Below are 19863 nucleotides of genomic sequence, written 5' to 3' on the forward strand. Positions count from 1 at the left end.
TGCTGCATCACCCTTACTGTCTATTTACACTGGCTTTCATTTTTCTCACACCATACATGTCATCACTTCGCTTGAATTCAAGAAAGACCATGAAAAAGACTGCTTACGGTTCTGGCATCCCAGAGAGATAAAGTCTTGTCAGCAGAGCTAGTGAGAACAGTGCTGGAGAATGGAAGAAACTCAATGCTATTGACTGAATCTTTATGGCCACACATCGTATATCTGCATCTCTCACTGCAAAAGAAAATAACAGAAATACAGCACTTGCCATTCAGGATAATAAGAACAAGAGACAAGTGTAGATAAATTAGTAACGCATTGCATGTATCTTTCCTAGTCACTCTTTAGAAAAAATGAACATTGACAGCTATTCATCACCCAGAGAAAATAAAAAAAAAACCAAACCAGTTAGTGTTTGCTTCCCAGTAATGAAGGCTATAGTGGGAAGCTACAAAGAAATGGAGAGGCAGGTTTTAAAAGATTGAATTGTAAGGAGCAACAATGAAAGCACCATTTCATGTTTCCTGGGTGCATCCTCAAAAACCTTGTTGATGTAGAATTTAAAAGGAACATGGATGAAAAGGTAGGATAGGGACAGCACCATTTCCTTTTTAAAGATATCTTATTCCTTCTTGCTTACAAAGGGTCTAAGAAATCTATAGCACCATGCCAATATGCACCTTGAAGAAAGCCAGACAGTGCTGGCAGCCTGCCTTTCTTCTCAAGGTCTGCAGAAAGACTTATGGAAACTAAGTGATGTCTGGGAGTTCTTCACTGAGGGTAAAGTCTTGTCACTGTGGACACCCAGGAGGCCTTTTCCCTATAAAGAGGTCTCTTGCTATGCATGAGCCCCACCAGTAGCCATTATAAGCTGTAAGTTCTTAAGGTAGATGTGAGGAAACAGAGGTGGACCCCAAGCATCGAGGTCTTTACCACGAACTGACCACAGCTCAGATGGAATTACTCTGTGACATGGTTTGGGAAGTTCTTTCAAGGCTGAAGACTTCCAACTATCCCGCCTTCTCCCAGCTGATCAGCTATCAAGTAATACCCTAGAGGTTTTTGTTTTGCTTTCTTATCTTTTTGTTTTGTTTTCTTATCTTGTAATGAGTTAATTTCTGAGACAACACTACTGATCCTTCTCAGTTCAGGGTATGAACCTGATACAGATGGAACACAAGACGGGAAGCTTTTCCCATTGTAAGGAATAGAGACACAACTACTATGACACTGCTGTAGAGAATCAGTTCACTCACAAAACAGCTGGAAGTTGGCTATATAGCTGTGATCTTGTAAAAGCTTTTTGGCTTCTGTTTTGTTTTCCGTGTGCACACCAGAGAATAATGTTCCTTAAACCAGAGTCCAGGAGAAGAGAAGGAAGAGCCCAAGGGTGACTTACCAGGACAATACAGAAGGTAACAAACAAATCTGGGATTATTCAAACAGAACAGAACGGCAAAGGCTTAACTCCTACACAAGGATGTCAACAGGGGACATGATTGAAATGAACTGGCATTCACCACTCATTATGGCTGTATACAAGAGTTGTCCATGCTGATATGGGTTTCAGTCTATGATTTCTTTAGATATACATGAAACTTCATGAATTTGCAGCGTTTGTATTGTTATATCCTGTGAAAACATACAGGTAGGTGAGCATACCATGGAAAAACCTAATCAATATAAAGTCAATAGCAGTTCTATCCTCTTTGTTCAGCTGAGTCAAAAATAGTATGAAAAAATAAAAGCCAACAACTAATCATAAATTATTACAGCTTTCAGTGAGAGCTCAGAATTTTATTCCCTGCTCATGTGATTCTGACAGTAGAAACACACCTCCCCTGAGCTGGCTGCTGAATATATCATTGGGGCTTGCAAATTAGATTACTGGGTGTCTCTTAACGAAGAAATTTCTTACAATATTTATTAAGGAAGCTGTCAGCAGAGGGAATTAAAGATGTGATTTTTTTTTTTTTTTTTCTTTTCTTCCTGCCTGTACGTCACCAGAAGACTCTTGGAGCTCTTGCAGTTTTTGTATCAACAGCACAGAAGATCAGTATCTGCAGACCAGATACAGTCCAGTAGAGCTAAAGGGTTTTGATGGACACTACCCCCGATCAGTGATCTAACAAAGTGACTTCTCAGACCTATTTTAATGCCTTGCCGTTTCCCAGACTGAAATGCATATGCTGCACTGAGCTAAGCACCAAGCCTGTCCCCACAGAAGGGATACTAGAAGGGAGATAAGTTGTTTCTGAGTAGAAATATTATCCAGGAAATATATTTCAAAGGAATATTAGATTCCACTGGTATCATTTTACAGAATCTATGTTTTTCTATTATAGATAATACATTATACTATTCAGTTTTATCTGTTATATAGACTACATGTGTTATTTTATCACAAGGACTCATTTTAAACTAGTCATAAAGTATTGTGGCTGTTAGAGCTCAGTGCACAAGATATCTGATATTCATGATCACTTGATATATGACAATAAAATAACTTCAATAAAATAATTTTTTGTTTCACAGTTTCATGGCAACGTTTTACACCACAGAATATGCCTTTTTCATCTCAGATCATATACTTTTATTTGTGTATAGGTATGCCATTTTTAAAAAGTGACCAATGATCTCCGGCTTGCCTGTTACAGCGTAAGGACTTTGCGTCGCCAGTTTCTGACAAGCAAAATCCTGCTGTGTATTTTTGTGGGCACTTATTAGTTTTGAAAACACAGACAACTTTACATACCACAGTGTGACAGTGTTCCACTAGAAGAAAACGGGGTATTTTCCTGTAGTAACAGGATGTATGTAGATCTTTTTCAAAGGCAGGAGGAGAATAACATCTTCAACCTGCTTGAGGGTGCTTCAGGTGAAAGAACACAGGAAGAGGAAGGAAAGGAAAAAAGAATATTTTGTTTGTGAGTCTCTGACATAAGATACGGACCATCCCAGCCAGACAGGGTGCAAGAACAGACTTGTGAGAGATTAATTAGGTGCCAAAGCAGGAAGGCCCATTCAGAATCCCTTAGCAAGGTGAAAATGGACTGAAGTGATGGACCATGACAGCAGCAGAAGGGAAGGAAATGATTTGTACTTTTCCATCAAGAACATAAACACCCAGACCTGATGCAGTTGTCTGTCTCTCTCCTTGCCACTTCCATATCATTGCGTACTGATGAGCGAGCTCTGGCTCTCAAGATTTAATTTACCACTCTGGTAACTGACTGACTGATATTTCTAAGAACCTCCAACTGCTACATAAAATAAACTCATCTTTCCTTCCAGCTGAGATATAATTTCAGCAACACTGTCTTGTACACAAGCTATTTTTTGGTTGGAAAGGGGAACGTTTTATTTAGATGGGTTTTTTCCACAAAAAAGAAGTTGATATGAAGGGTAGAGCGTCACCTTGTTTTTCATGGGAGCTCATATTTCTAACAAATGGGTCATCTATGTTAGAATAAATCTGTAGCAACGTTCATTATCTTATATTTTTTTCTCATTATGAACACATAGCCTCGTGGATATAAGCTTCACCATCTCTGAACATTTCAGTTCAGAACAGAGAGGGAATAATCTATGAATAGTAGGTTAGGCACTTGCAATACTCTTGTTGCTTACATCCAGAGACAGAGAAAGAGGTCCTGAATAAATGATGCCATGGTAGAAATACTGCTCAGCAGTTCAGTATTTTGCAAATTGCATCCTGAACCTCATCTCAGACACCAATTCCAACCCTCATCTTTTACCTGTGTTATTACTACTTTTTCAATGTAAACCATCAGTTAACACATTTTCTTGACTCGACTAATTATCCTCAGTGTTCTCTTTTTTCTACAAAGTCGATTTCCCTCTCCTTAAATCCAGGTAAGGTAATAATGTCCATCAGTAAATCAGCCTTTATTCTACCTCACCAGGTTTTGATTTTTCTCAACAGCTTCAAACAAACATGGACAGACTATTACAGTTATAAAGAAGCACACCCATAACATGAATGTTGGCATTTAAATTAATCATACCATTATCGATATCACTAGCTCAACAGTGATGGGAAGATTTTACTTGCTCAATTTTTAGAGACTTCTCTTTTGAGAATCACATTCCGGAATGGTTCATTCAAATTCAAAAGGGCTTGCAGTAAAACCACATTGAAAAAGGAAGATATGAAGCATTTCCACTTATATAAGACTTTGCTGAATATTAACAGGCTGCCATCTCTACACTAATGTACAATACCAGCCAAATAATGCACTAGTTAGATATTTCATCAACTGTAAAATAATTGAAAAGAAAATACAGATAGTGGGTAAATTTCTGTTACCCTGTATACTTTCCTATCTGCACAGACCAAGTTAAAACTCAGGAAGGACAACAAGCTGGCACACCCTGATGGGAACATTTTACAATTGCCTGGTACATATTTATTGCTAAAGGCTATACAGGGCGCAAAGCATTGGACAACCTGCAGTGCTCCACACCAGCTTAGTACTCATTTCCAAAGATGCACAGCAAACCAGAGCGACAAGTAAGATTACCTGTTGCCAATTCTTTTGCTATTTAAAAGTGTTTAAAAAAACCCAACCAACAGACAACACATGCTTACTAGCAATCCTATGAAAACAGGACAAGCACTGCCTCCTTTCTTGAATCTTTTTTTTTCTTTTTTTTTTTTTAAAAACATGTGGTTTCTATGTTCAGCTCCAGCTGGAAAAATTAGGGGGTGGGGGGTGATACCATTTCAATGATTAGTTAGCTAGTCATAGTTACTTATTTTATTGACATGTCATATTAAATCTTATTTCAAGCATGGTAATTAAAAGCACCTATATAGCCAATCGAAATTAATGAGATTTTTAGCATGTACTTCTGAGTCAGTGCCTCTACCAACCAGCTTTTTACATCCCTTCCAAAGGAATACATTAAATGCACAAACACTCTCAAACTGTACCATCTTTCCCAACGACTACTGTCTCAAATCATCCCATGGAACAAACACTAAACTAAACCCTTTCTCATGTCTATTGAATAACATTCTTCTATGTGACCTGCAGTCACTAGCAGGTAAAATGTCAAAGTAAATTACACCAGAAAGTCACCTGCTATGAAGGTAGACACAACATTTCTGAGGAAGTTTTGTAAGGTCACACAACAATCAGACTCCAGTCCTGTTATAGTGATATAATTGTAACAGTTAAAAGGAGAATACTTTTAACAAAAACAAATCCTATCACTTTCCTATTATATGGCTTTATCTCAAAATGTGTTTAAATTAGGCATAGAACTTCTCCAGCAAAGATCAATGGACAAGTATAGCAAATGGGCTGGCTTAAGACATTAAAATGCCAGTTTGGTTTATGCTGTTATAAATGCATCCTATCATGCCTTTACATTTTACGACCTCTATTTTATTTCTAGGTAGCTTCACATATGACACATCCAATTATTCATGTCAAGAATGTAAAACTACCAGTATTTCAGTAAAAAGTGCCTACCATCATTTATGACAATGATTTTTTTTTTCTTGACCCATTATTTCACTAAATGTAACACATTTTATAAGACACTGACATGTGAGGACACTTCCGCTATAAAGTACATTTGTCTCTGAAAAGATATATGCCAGTATGATGCTGTCAATATGAGCCACTTTGTTCAATTATTACTTATCTTCAAGAAAATGAAGCGCTCTTCCAATTGTGAACATTCATTTGTGCCCTCTTTCAAACTAGCGTTTGACACTGAAAATGCAGTGCTAAAGTACATGTTACTACTATATTTGTGAAAATGTAAACATTTCTTCTCCAGTATTTATAAATATTTAGAAAGAAAATATAAAATTAAATACTTCTCTGTGTAATTTATCTTCATACTCAGCACTCATGGAGCATTTTAATCTTTGCAATCTAAGTGCTCTGCAAAACAAAGAGCAATCCCCCAATTTAAAAGCAGCTGTAAGTCAGGGTTTCTTTAGCAAGGGCCAGTTTGCAGAGTTACTCCTGAGTTACTGAATCATGTGAAATCACTTTATATTTTTGGTTTCAGATAATTTCAATTGTTACACTTTCTAAATTCACAGTGAGCAGAAGCAGGATTAAGTATTAAACCTTCCTGTCATCACTCACATCAGAGGCTGCTTTGAGCTCAGCCAGGTAAGGCTGGCTGAATCACACAAGCATGTTGTGTAAGTCCTGCTCCCACTGAAAGCAACACAAGGTTTGCCACTGATGTCAGCAGGAGCAGGATTAGAGCCAGGTTTATCACCACAGGAGCCTGACAGCTCACACTCGCGTGGCAGGTACACCTGCCCTGATAGAGACCCAAACAAACCCCAGAAGCTGCGGTCTGGGGGTCAAGCCGCCCAGCCCGTGTGGTGACTGTGGTCACATACACACTTCAGTCGGTTGACGACCATTACGTATGTACTTCAGTCGAAAGGCAAGACCTTCAGCCAATGAAACACTTTGGTCGAAAGAAACTTCTCAACCGTTGACCATATATGACCACAGATCAGATTTGACTAGGGTATAAATGAAACCCTGCTGGAGAACAAATTGAGCCAGCCTCCCTTGGAGCAGTGGGTCTGCAGCCAGGGACTCTCCTCTTGGGTTGGGACACCACCCAAGGTAATAACTCCTGCAGGTTGAGAGCCCTCATCTTTACAGGTGAGCGATTCCGTATTTTTGATCCTCCTTTCTAAAGCTTAAGAATTCTGAAGTCAGTTGTGCAGTATTAATTTCCCTGTACATCATTGAAGCTGTGGTTTGCTAATGTTGTCGGAGTCCTAAACGATTTTGATTGAAGAATAAACTTTGTTGAGTTTAACACCTGTTTAACTTGACTGTGTGACCCTCCGTGACAAGACTTTTGGTCTAGTGCACAGTAAATTGAGCATGTAAGAGGAAACTGATCTCTGAAGTGGTATGGACTTACCAGTTAAGTTCAAGGGTACGATTCTTTCCCTTCTCCGTCCTTTTCTTCCTCCTTCTGCCAAAAGCAAAGCAAAGGCTTAGCAACTAGGAAGGCTCAGCCAAGGAAGAAAGAACCCCAAACATGATCTAAATGTTTCATTAATATTTTCTAAACAAAAAATATTTCTAAACAAACATTACTCATCTGACTCAGCAAGTTTACAAGTCTGCAATAAAATACTGTTACATCCATTTCTTAGACCTCCTTGAGAAACATAAGAACTTAGGAGTCATACTCTTAAAACATGGAGGTTCTGAAATGGATCAAATTGCTTCTTTTAATTAAAAGGACATAAGTCAACTAATAGTTACATTTTCATCTCGCTTGGTAAGTTTTGAAAGGCTGCAGCAGTTTATTTTTCAGAGTGGAAATTTCTTCTCTGAAATTTAGCAAAGTTCTTTTCCCCTTCCTTTTCAGGAGCTGAACTGAGCACGGCAGCTTTCCTTTAACACCAATTTATAAAGACTCAAGAAAACCATCACCAGCCCTGCTTCAGTTCCTGCTGAAATCAGTAATAAAAACTACAGTGATTTAGTAGGTGAACAGATACTACCCTGCTGCAAGTGGGAACCATGATTACAGTCCTCTGCTTGTATAAGGAACACCTTGCACACACAGGGCAGGCTTTTGTGCTCACACAGGATGCAACTACACCTTCAGGTAAGCCCCCAGTCCGGACTGAATTTGTCTAACATACATGGCAAGCCCTCCCTTTTAGAAAAACCCTAGGAGAAAACTGAAAGGCAACGTCTGAGCATGACTGGCCCTTAACTTTGGACTCTCATATGAGGTCTGAGCACACTGAGTGCTCCCCAGCCCAGTCTAGTCCCACGTATTTTGGGTTTCAATCTTGCAAGCACCACGTAAGTGTTAAAATCTACCTACAGCAGGAATGTGGGCCAAAAGCAAGTCCATCACAGTGTACACATAAGCTTGTCTGTAAAACTTTCCTCTACCTCAAAATACAAATACGGGCTTCTCTTATTCTGTGGTGCCACCTCCACTAGCGGTGCACAGCCTTGCTACCATTTATGCATTTGTGTGCTGTTAACAAGCTACTCAGTCAACAGCAACACCCAAACAGAACAGGAAAGCTATTATGTTGTGTTGTGTTGGAAATTTCTTTCATCTCCAGGGACCTTGCCTCCTTACATATTTTGCTGTTCTAAAAATTACTTTGTCCTATTTCTATAACTTGAAAGAGCCTTTTTGGCAAACAATACCCAGAAAGGGAAAATTCAACATACCTGAGAACACAAAAAATACAAAAAAGCACATGCAGAACAGAAAAAGAGGGCAATGCATTACATTAAATGAAGCCTAATAGCTTGAACTTCAGATTCAGCAAGGTCTAATAGTGAGGGACATTTGGTCAAAACTCCCCTAATAAATTTATAATTACCCAGCAGAAAGCAATGCCCCAGTCAGATTTCTATTCTGCACTGAAATTAGGTAACAGCCAAATAATCACAGTCCTTGAAATAGTGTTCTATAAATGCAAGAGAAAGAGGTTGCAAAACTTCATGCCTTACCTTTGGGATTAGAATGCTTATTTGTCTCAATTCCTTGTGATTTATGTAACAGAATATGTCTTAGTGGAAAAGCAGCCAATTACAACACCGTACTTATTTTTCTGGAAGAGCTCTACTATACGTGTTTTAGTAGAAGCTGTGTATTTACTGAGTGTGTGGAAACTTCCACTACTAGTGAGATATTGATCAGCTTACTAAAACATATCACTGAGAAAAAAATACTCTCGGACAAAAAAGCACAAAGCCAAAGTTTTAAGGACACACTGGTTGCTATGGTGTTGAACACAGACTTGACTGCCTGATGCTAGTCTGAGAAATAATACGAACCCTTATTTTCTACCATTGATTATCAAGCATGTTTCTGCATAGAGCGCACACAGATAGTGGTTGGCTGGGTTTTATAGAATAAAAGACTTTCACAGGTACCACGTTTGGTTAGAGCTATCTAGCAAAAGTAGCCAAAAATAAATATAAGTAATTACATTATGTTCTTTGAGTGATTTGAATACTACTCAAACCCAGGATCTATTTTGATAAACACTAAGAATAATAAATATGATTGACACTAGCTTTATATGTTTTTTATGAGTGAAAAGTGAAAATTACTGAATTAATAATATTCTACTTGGGCTTTCACTAGAAGGTGTGAAAAACTAACAGTGTATGCTAATAATCTATCTTTTTTATTGGCTTGAAACATGAATAATGAATCTGCTCATTATTATACTGAAGATTTAGTCTCTTAACATCTTACATTTCTTTGAACAAGTGAAGCGTTGTGTAAGAAATATTATTATTTGTATTATTTTCTGCTTCCAGATAGAGGGGTTTCAGTGTGAAGCTTAATTTTTTTTAAAAGGAAAGATAAAAAAATAAGGCATAATATCTCTGCTTAAGAATGGTTTACAGTCATTTTGCTCTAACTTTCCCTGTTAACAGTATGATTTTATATCAATATAATTAAACCTATATAATCACAGTGCACACCCAAAATAAGTGTCATTGTATGAGAAGAACAGTATCCACAATTACATGTTCAGACTGATTTCTAAAGCAATATAGTGACACTGTAGAGTCCTTTACAGATGCGATCTGGAACTAAGCACATCTTTAAATGTAAGTATTTTCTTAAACGTTCAGCTGAACAAGGACCAGAAGACACATCACTTTGCCAAACTTTGCCTAAAAATAGCTACAGAAATTAGTACTTCCATAGCTATGTCAGAGACGCCAACAAGCGATCATCATGAATCAAAAGAACCATTTTTTCACGTGTAGCTGCTCTGGACTGAGTCACAGTAACAAGGGAGGCCAGAGAAGCCTGAACGCCTCGGCAGCACACCATGTCCACCCTAACAGCAGAAAAAGGGTTGCAGTTGCCAGGTCTGTCTTCAGGAGGGCAAGGAATACTTTTATAACATTTCAGTCGGTTTCAAGAGGACAACTGCTGAGATTAAAAGTTTTGCAATACAGCACGTACATTTTCATACCAGATTGTAATATATTCTTCATTACCTTTTACTCTGTAGGCTCGGTTGAATTCTGTACCTTGTCAAGGTATCTTTAAAATCTCACTAGTCAACACCTAATCGTTGGCAGCACTGGGCATTTTTCAGCTCATGGCAACAGCTGTTGCAAAAGCTCACTTTCCATTGAAATTGGGCTCCAAATCAACTTTGGTAATTTATTTCAGCTACTTTAGTTTCAACAGAAGTATGTTACTTATAATCCAAACTTTTCAGAAGTGAGATGCATTTTTATATGCTTCAACTTTGGATTATTTTGCATTTGAAAAGGGCCATATTTTCCCAAGGTTAGAATCAGGTCAATAAAAATGACTTTGAAAGTCATGGCACAGGAACAAGACTTAGGCATTTATATCCAAAATCTAGATCTTAATAAGTGCCCTTTTCAAGGACCATCTTGGTCATATAAAGAACCTTGGTCTTGCTTGTAAAGATCAGTAAAAGACCAATGTCTGGGAATGGTCCAAAGTATTTTTATCGGGGCATTATTTAGCAAGTTGTAATCTATCTCACCCCTGAACTCACTCAGAAACAATAAATTTGTTAACACTACTCTAAGGAACTCAACTTAGCAGGCATTCCCAGGACATCTGTAACATCCCTTTATGTGGGATTTGGACCCCACATAAACTGTATTGGTACCCACTCCTAACATGATGCAAGAGCGCACACCCTAGATTCCTCGATCAAATTTCAAAATCTAGGTTTAGTTCTTCCCTCTGCCTCAGGCAAGTCAATACCCATGCATTAAACCATCTGTTCATGGCTATAACTTTCTAACTGTTTCATTGAGTCTGACTATGTGCAGAAAATAAATTCAGTCAGCTGAATAAAAAAATTTCTGCAGACCAATAGTGACAGCACTCAGAGTGACAAGATCTGAAGTGGTTCCCCTCCAAGGTCAGCTCTTGTATTTCATAGTTATTGAATAAAATGCCATTTCAGTCCTTAGGACAGGAACTAGAACACAGTCTTCTCCTCCTCTGAGATGCCTGGCTCTCCCTTGCAATACATGGAAAGCATAACCATCTATCCCAGAATTATTGACATCAATCGAGGAGCAAGGTGCACACAGGTTCAGAAAGGTACATGGTGATGCTTATATTATTTTTTGACTCTAACCCTTGCTCAGCACTTTCTGCAAATCAAGCTTCCTTAAAGGATTTTTTTGTTTGGCAGTTAAAAGATGGGAGCACCAGAAACCACTTATTGAAAACCATAGCCTTATTTTATTAAACAATTACCTCCTACTCCCTCTAGGCATATGGGTACTAGATAATCAGATAAGCGCAATCTCACTAATAATAAAATAGATCTAAAGCATTTAAGCCGACATTAAACACTGCAGAACTAGTACGAGCATGTTTTCTGCTCAGCAGTTCTGCAGCCAAATAAGCAAAGTCTTGCTCTCTGGTGACAGTGGGTTATCCTCAATTATCATATCAGCTGACATCAGCATTGAACTGATGTCCTGTTTTCGCAGTCAATACGGAAGTTGCCTTTTTTTTTTTTTTAAATAAAAAACTTTACAGGTAAAACTTCTGCCTTTTCTGCCTAATCCTGAACAACTAAACCCAGGTGTTTCTTAATTCATGCAAGAACTTACTGCTGTTGATTTTGAAAGATAACAGTATAGATGTAGTTTGATGGATCACTGGCAAGTGATTTAATTTTGTGAGTGTGTATATGAATACTTACGTTAGACCTGTTCTATTCAAAGAGGTTATTGTACAGTTTTAGGCTTCTGCTGTTCAAATAAAATATTGGGGAAAAGGTGAACCTTCTAAACTCAACATTCAGATCTCCTTTTCTTTGCCATTTCATTCTCTTCCTTTTCATCATTTATTTCGCTCTTCTACTTGATTGTGTTAATAGATAAAGAATATAGCATTATATGCACAACTACTGACTGGTCACACATAACAGAAGATGAGAAATGTGACAATGAAAAATACAATTGAAAAACCTTTACACCAGAAGACCAGATAAACTTACTATGCTATACTGGAATGCACATTTTCTGTTGAATTCTGGTATCTTACTGTGAGGCTGATCTGATCTATTGCTTCTAAAAAGTCACTGATGAATGTAAGAAATAATTGCTTTTTATAGGATTTTAAGTCTGTAACAGTATATATTAGCACATTTTTTAAAAATGCTACTCCTATAACACTTAAGTCTAAAATACCTTGCCAAGTCTACTCTGAGTTCACCCTGTAGAGATCCATCATACCATATTCTCCATAACTTTATACATTTAGGATGAGATTTCCAAACTTCCCTGACAATGCAGAGTCTCAGATTCATATAGCTTTTGGGTGCCTAAATAATCAATTAGATCCTTAATAGGATTTTCAAAAGTGACAATGTGCCTGCTCCAAAAGATTTTCAATCAACCCTTCAGGCACTTTCAAAGATCCAACTCTTCGTGCATATTACATGAAGGGAGCCCACCCTCTAACATCTGCTTATGTGAGAACTTTGTTATTTGATTTTACTAGAATTAGGCAGAAGCTGAGAAGTAGAAGACTTGTCTCACTGAAGAACAAGAAGTGATTCTCTCAGGCTTCTGTTTGCTAAGAGTCAACATTAAACTGCATGAAGGATGACCTAGGTTTTCACTGTTTCTGAAACAAAATTCTTGCCTTCCTTCTAAAAAAAAATCATCTGTTGTAAAACTACTGACAAAAGGGAAAAACTGAAACAAGAACTATATAGGAGAGCAGCAGAAAAAAAATCTAGAGAAGTCAACCACATTCACACAATTTTTATAAAACTGACTTAATTCAGTGATCAGCCCTCAAAAAAAAAAACAACAAACCCAAACCAACCCCCAAACCAAACAAAAAACCCCTCCACCATTAATTTACCTCAGAATCCATTTGCTGGTCTAGATTTACAGTGATGAAATTCCATACAGGATAGAGAAAGCAGTACCAGAACTTTATAATTTATTTTCACCAGCTTCTTAATTTATTTTTTTATATGAGATTAGACTGACATCTCTATATCTTAATCCCAACCCATATTCAGGAAGACTCATGTAAGCAACACGGGTAACTTACACTGTTCAATGCACACGTAAAGGGACTTCTGCAAGTTGTGTTTCCTGAATGTGGCATACAAATCCATAAGGCACCAAAAACTATACGCACACCATGAATGATTCTGCTAGAAGCTGTCCTACCATTTTCTGATACATAAAAAGAAAATGCCTTTATCAAAAAAGTTAGATGAAGAAAAACCTACAGTCTCAAATTCAAAAATGCAATGACAAGTGAATGTTAGTAGCCCCTTTTTGTTTATTACTATATTGTAAGCCTGGAACTTTAGTCCTTCTCATTTTTCAAATAAAAAACTATTTTACTAAAACAAAAAAAAGAACAGTCAGTTGCAATAGTGCAGAGAACCGTGACAGCCTGGGCCAGTACTGTGGTATTGTAAATTAGTATGCAGTTACACAGAATATTAATGGATGGGTTTAAACTACAGAGTGCAGACTCACTGCATAAAAAGCAGTGTTACTCTTGTCATATGTTAGTTAATTTTCCTCCATATTTTAAATTTACTGAAATTCCTTTAGACCTATTAAATGAGCAAATCCTTTTTGAAAACTGTACCACATGGCTGAAATGCAATAAATATAAGCACTTTAATACTTAAGTGAGGAAAATTAATTTCAGTGTGTTTTCAAATTGGTTTTCTTCAGTGCAATTTCTTTATTTGTCCAAACAAAATGGATTTGAGTGGGTGGCAGCTTTAAGGAGATGTGCAGCACTATTCAATGGCTTTGTGAACTTGGGAAGTTATGAATAATGGATTTGCTGTGCTCTTAGACACGGAGGCACAACAAAAACAATATCATTCTAGGTTCTCTAATAAGCAGCTGCTGGAGTAAGGAATTAAAAATCTGGCCTACTGATTTAAGCTACAGGTGCTAGCATTTTTGTTCAGATCATTACAGCAAACTGGGACTGGCCCTGTGTTTTCAGCAGGAAAAATACTCAAACACAGAGTATGAAGGGCTAAATTCCCAAGGTTACCTCCCACCACTCTGATTTGCTGCCTTCTTCTTACATGCCCATTTTTATATTGTACAGCACCCCCACTCCCCCCAAACAGAGCTGGAAAAGGGCTTATTTCCCTCTGTCAACAGCTGGAGGAAAAGGTTAACTTGAAACACATGCACAAAATAATAAGAGTACTGGTTTAGTTTCTTCCTTTTATAGATCTGAACAAATATCCCCCTTCTCAAGGAGAGAGAGACCTTTGCTTTATTTAGTAATTAATTTAAAATACTTAAATTTCATAAGCAAGTAACTCTTAAGCACAAATGGAAACAACATCCAACTGTTTTCAATATAGACAGATTTGACCAAAATAAATTTGAGAAGTGTACCTCTTGGTCCTTTTGATAAGAATCTGGCCTCAGTCTGACAGAAAATCAGAACAGTTTGGGACATCTAATCCATTCCTAACAGTGTGCAAGTTTTCAATGCTTGACACCACAAGACTGGAAAATGTAGCAACTTCTCTGAGGACTGGACACTTCAGAACAAGAGGAGGTAGGATATCTACCTATTGAGGTAGAAGGATCTTATCCTCATTTTCTTCCCAAACTTGCAAATGCAAAAACTGTTCACTTTACACGCATAGACACATAAAGTAGTTCCTCATATTAGTATGTCTAAAAGTGTATTGAAGAGAAGCTCAGTAATCAGGATCTCAAATTCTGGTCCCAAAAGCCAAACTAGTGTATCTGATAACCAACAAATCGGTAGTTGCCAAGATTTTAATACTGGCACTGTAATTCTAGAAGTTGTGACATCTTCTTATAGTGAGTCCAGTCATCCACAGGGTACTCCACCCCATGAGCTGGAAGGTAAGGATGAAGAGCATAACATACCCTCCTTAATCCAGGAGGAATTAGTTAGGGACCTGCTACGCCATCTGGACACTCACAAATCTATGGGACCTGATGGGATCCATCCAAGAGTACTGAGGGAACTGGCAGAGGTCCTTGCCAACCACTCTCTATCATCTATCAGCGTTCCTGGTCAACAGGGGAGGTCCCAGACGACTGGAGGCTTGCCAATGTGACTGCCATTTATAAGAAGGGTCGGAGGGAGGATCCGGGGAACTACAGGCCTGTCAGCCTGACCTCGGTACCGGGAAAGATTATGGAACGGTTTGTCTTGAAAGCACTCACATGGCAACTCCAGGATAAGAGGGGGATCAGGCCCAGTCAGCATGGGTTTACGAAAGGCAGGTCCTGCTTGACCAACCTGATCTCCTTCTATGACCAGGTGACCCGCCTAGTGGATGAGGGAAAGGCTGTCGATGTTATTTTCCTAGACTTCAGCAAGGCCTTTGACACTGTCTCTCATGGCATACTCCTTGAGAAGCTGGCGTCTCGTGGCCTGGATAAGTGCAGTATTCACTGGGTGAAAAACTGGCTGGATGGACAAGCCCAGAGGGTCGTGGTCAATGGGGTGAAATCCAGTTGGCGGCGGGTCACAAATGGTGTTCCCCAGGGCTTGGTGTTGGGCCCTGTTCTGTTTAATATCTTTATTGATGATTTGGATGAGGGGATTGAGTGCACCCTCAGCAAGTTTGCAGACGACACCAAGTTGGGAGGCAGGGTCGATCTGCTTGAGGGTAGGGAGGCTCTAGAGAGAGATCTGGACAGGCTGGATCGATGGGCTGAGGCCAATCGTATGAAGTTCAACAAGGCCAAGTGCCGGGTCCTGCACTTCGGTCACGGCAACCCCATGCAGCGCTACAGGCTTGGGGAAGAGTGGCTGGAAAGCTGCCCGGCAGAGAAAGACCTGGGGGTGCTGGTCGACAGCCGGCTGAATATGAGCCAGCAGTGTGCCCAGGTGGCCAAGAAGGCCAATCGCATCCTGGCCTGTATCAGGAACAGCGTGTCCAGCAGGAACAGGGAGGTGGTTGTTCCCCTGTACTCGGCACTGGTGAGGCCGCACCTCGAGTACTGTGTTCAGTTTTGGGCCCCTCACTACAGGAAAGACATTGAGCTGCTTGAGCGTGTCCAGAGGAGAGCAACCAAGTTGGTGAGGGGCCTGGAGCACAAGTCGTATGAGGAGCGGCTGAGGGATCTGGGGTTGTTCAGTCTAGAAAAGAGGAGGCTGAGGGGAGACCTTATCGCTCTCTACAACCACCTGAAAGGGGGTTGTAGTGAGGTGGGTGTTGGTCTCTTCTGTCAGGAGGCTGGAGATAGGACAAGAGAAAATGGCCTCAAGTTGCGGCAAGGGAGATTTAGGTTAGATATTAGGAAAAATTTTTTTACTGAGAGGGTTGTCAAACATTGGAATGGGCTGCCCAGGGAAGTGGTTGAGTCACCATCCCTGGAGGTATTCAAAAAGCGAGTGGACAGGGTACTCCAGGGCATGGTTTAGGGGGCATGGTTAATGGTTGGACTTGATGATCTTGAAAGTCTTTTCCAACCGAAATGATTCTGTGATTCTATGATTCTATGATTCTTATCTTGTTGGTAAATATATCTCCAGCAAGTCACTACTAAAATTTTAGTTGCACATAGCAAAGCTTAGTTTATACTATAGTTGTACGTGCTGAATATGTAATCAAAGTATTGTCAAGCCACAAGCAATAACCTGATAAGGATTACTTAAAAAGGTTGACAGAATTAGTTTTTCGTCAACCCCCAGTGTTAGCTGCTTACTTCACACCTAGTATTGCATACTGCATCCTCAAGCCCTTATTTTCATCTTAACCTTCCAAAAACAATTAGCTCAGACCTATATTACTATGTAACAAACTCTGATATGAAAAAAATCTATGTAAAGGGCTTTTTAATCAGCAGAACATAGCTGCAGAAGATCACATATAGTATTTTTATTTTTTTCTTAGAACTCCAGAGGAGAGATACTTGTATAACTTCAACTATGCTCACACTGTGCAGCTAACTGGCATGCCCTTTATGCAACAGAAATAGTCCATGACTATCTGCTCTGTATTAAATAATTCACTTTTTTTTTGACATTTTACTGCATTCTCAATATTAAGACTCCATTATCTACAATTTTTGTTTTGGTGACAGAAATATGTTTGAAAGAGATACTAAAATATAAAGAAATTCATTGGTTTTGCATCAACTGGATAATTCCAATACATATTTAATAGGTTTCCCACAGACACACATGCCTTTGCAGGCTCTGAGTTCAGTAAATAGATGCATAAAAATAGTCTTTCAGATGGTGAACTGATTCCTAGCTGGGAAAGATACTGGCTGGTCTAGAAAAAGTTTTTTGCATGATTTTGTGTCTCAATTCACATCAGAAAACCTACTCTGAATATTGGAAGTGCAGAAGGGAAATTGCCAACATTTTTGTTTTCTTCATCCTGATCTTCACCTCCATTAAGGCATCCTCCCCCTTATTTTCATAAGAAGCGTCACACTGGCTACGTACACAGTTCAAAGACTTAACCACTTGTATCACGTGGATATAAGCTTTATAGCTTTCAAAGTCTACTCTGAAGATTCCAAGATCTGGCTCAAAGAAAAATCTGCACAGGGTACCAAAAAAAATTGTAGTATATGTATGGGGTGCTACCATTTAGGGAAATTTAAGATTTAGGACAGAAATGAGCCCCAAGTTTTTGAAAACTGTCACTGAGAAAAGAAACCACTGTTGGGCTGAAAATTATATTCATTCAGATTTTAAGAAGATACAAACACAATTCATTGTCTTCCAACTTCAGTATGACCCAGGAGACACTTTTTGTATGTAAGAAGTCATTGTTTAAGGATTAAGATGTGAGTTGTGTTTGTATTCCAGCTGAGGCTAATCAAAGACGAATTTAGTTTGCTTTAACAGGATACACATGATAGACAACTAGAGTTCCAGCATTTGGGAGAGAAAATAATCTGGCAATACAAGATTTTGTGTAAAGTCTGAACCCCAAAAGCATCAAACACACACACACATCTCTGAAGACTGCCTGAGCCAAAGGACAAGAATTCAAACAACAGGAATTTATATGTATAAAGGCATCCATTACAGCAGACTTTCAATTTGAAATCAAATGACCAACTCATCTAATTTAAAACTAGAAGACATTAGCAGCTAAAAATATTTCAACATGTAGGTGGATATGCCTATCAAAGTACTGCTGCTTATCAACAGTAAGACGTATTCTTGTTCTTTTTAATTCACTGGAGATACAAGCAGGGAAACAACCTACAATTACTTGCATTGCAGCTAACTGACAGAATATGGTTGTGATGATTGAAATACATCATTTTAATGAACTGCTGTCTTCACTGAATTCTATAATAATATCTGACAGCTTTCACTGCTGTATGAATTACTCTGTTGGTACAATTCATTTTTGTTTTGGTTGAGATACTGTAAGACAATATTTCTAGGAAAACAGGTTAGGTAAAGAAAAGACTGCCAGTAATCAGCCAATGTAACATGAGGGAGAAAGAAAACAACTGGATAATGAGCCTGGATACATAGTGAAAAACTATACTATGACTTAAAATGTGCTGAATGTCTGCAGTGCTGATCGTTTGCATTTGAACACCAAAACTGAATGTAGGACAATGGAAACACCTTGTCAAGATCTGAACACTATTTTGCAGAAGCCACAGTTACAACACCTGCACACTTGCAAATTAGACAAGGAATTCAACTTGCACATTGTCAAAGAGAGAAAAAAAACCCAACCTGAGTACAGTATACATGATCGAAGTGGACTGAGTTTTCTGGACCTGCCAGCTGGTTTGGTTAGTATTTGGTGGAAGGAAGCTTAAGTATTACCTTCATAATTCATCCTGCTCTTGAACTAGCTGTCAGGGAATCTAGGAGGCACTTTGACAAATAAGGTAAACCAAGTAGAAAGGTGTCCAACTTACAGAAGATCACATTACCTTAGCAGTTCAAACAAATAAAGCATTCTGCTGTCCAACAGGAATCTCTCAGCCAGCTATACACAATTTAGGAAATTTGTGCATCCCTGGGCTGACAGAGGGCAACTGGAACATAAAGAAACCCCAACCACATCTAACAAGTTTTTCCAACCCATATTGGATGCTGAAATAATGGGAGCAAGGAAGCTGTTGAGATAAGAAAAGGATACATCCTTTTATGCAAATCAAGTGCAGCTTTCTGTGCTATCTTTCCATAAAGAAGAAGGAAATCTTACGTAGTTAACTGATTGTAGAGTTCAGACAAGCCTACTAGAAATATTTGCAGAGATGAGAACTCAGACATTTTAGAAAGCAGCTCCATTCACCACACCCTAGTTTAAAAAAAATAAAGTAGTAATTTGATTTTTTTCCCTCCCTCCGTTAATCAAAAACAGTGCTGTACATTTCAAGACCAGTAGCAGAAACCAGAAAGCAAAGCTCTTACACTTCTGTCTTTTCAATGCTTTAGAAAAAAACCTCAAAATATTTTTGATATTTAAAAAAATAGCCATTTTAACTACTAAGAAATTCAAATACACTTCTTATGTACAAGCTAAATTGTCATAGACAGTTCCAGTAAAAACCACAGAGAACAATCATTTATCTAGACCTGTAGCCAACAACCACCAATACAAACATTTCAGCAGAAGCTACACAATTCCTGTCATGTTTATCAGTGTAATTTCAGAGACATGTTTCTACTGTGTCCCAAATGGTGATTAGTTTATGTCACAAAGTGTGAAAGCTGACAGTCTTTGCAATATTGCTAACAGCATATGCATTTAATTTCTCTAAGTATAAGTGTGCTTTGAATATTGCTATGCAACTGCAAACAAGTCCATCATTGCTTTATCAGTGCATCCTAATCATATAA

At 38.5% G+C, this 19863-nt stretch overlaps 1 protein-coding gene across 1 annotated transcript in view; it reads right to left on the reverse strand.

Annotated features, from left to right (window-relative positions):
• The window catches only part of SPAG16 (sperm associated antigen 16), a 218390-nt gene that overhangs the window by 163185 nt on the left and 35342 nt on the right, over positions 1-19863 (reverse strand). The window contains exon 4 of the mRNA XM_052791418.1: positions 108-234. Within this exon, the coding sequence (XP_052647378.1) occupies positions 108-234 (127 nt within the window). The remainder of the gene's footprint in view (positions 1-107; positions 235-19863) is intronic.

This window comes from Harpia harpyja, chromosome 7, assembly GCF_026419915.1.
Source record: "Harpia harpyja isolate bHarHar1 chromosome 7, bHarHar1 primary haplotype, whole genome shotgun sequence".
NCBI lineage: Eukaryota > Metazoa > Chordata > Aves > Accipitriformes > Accipitridae > Harpia > Harpia harpyja.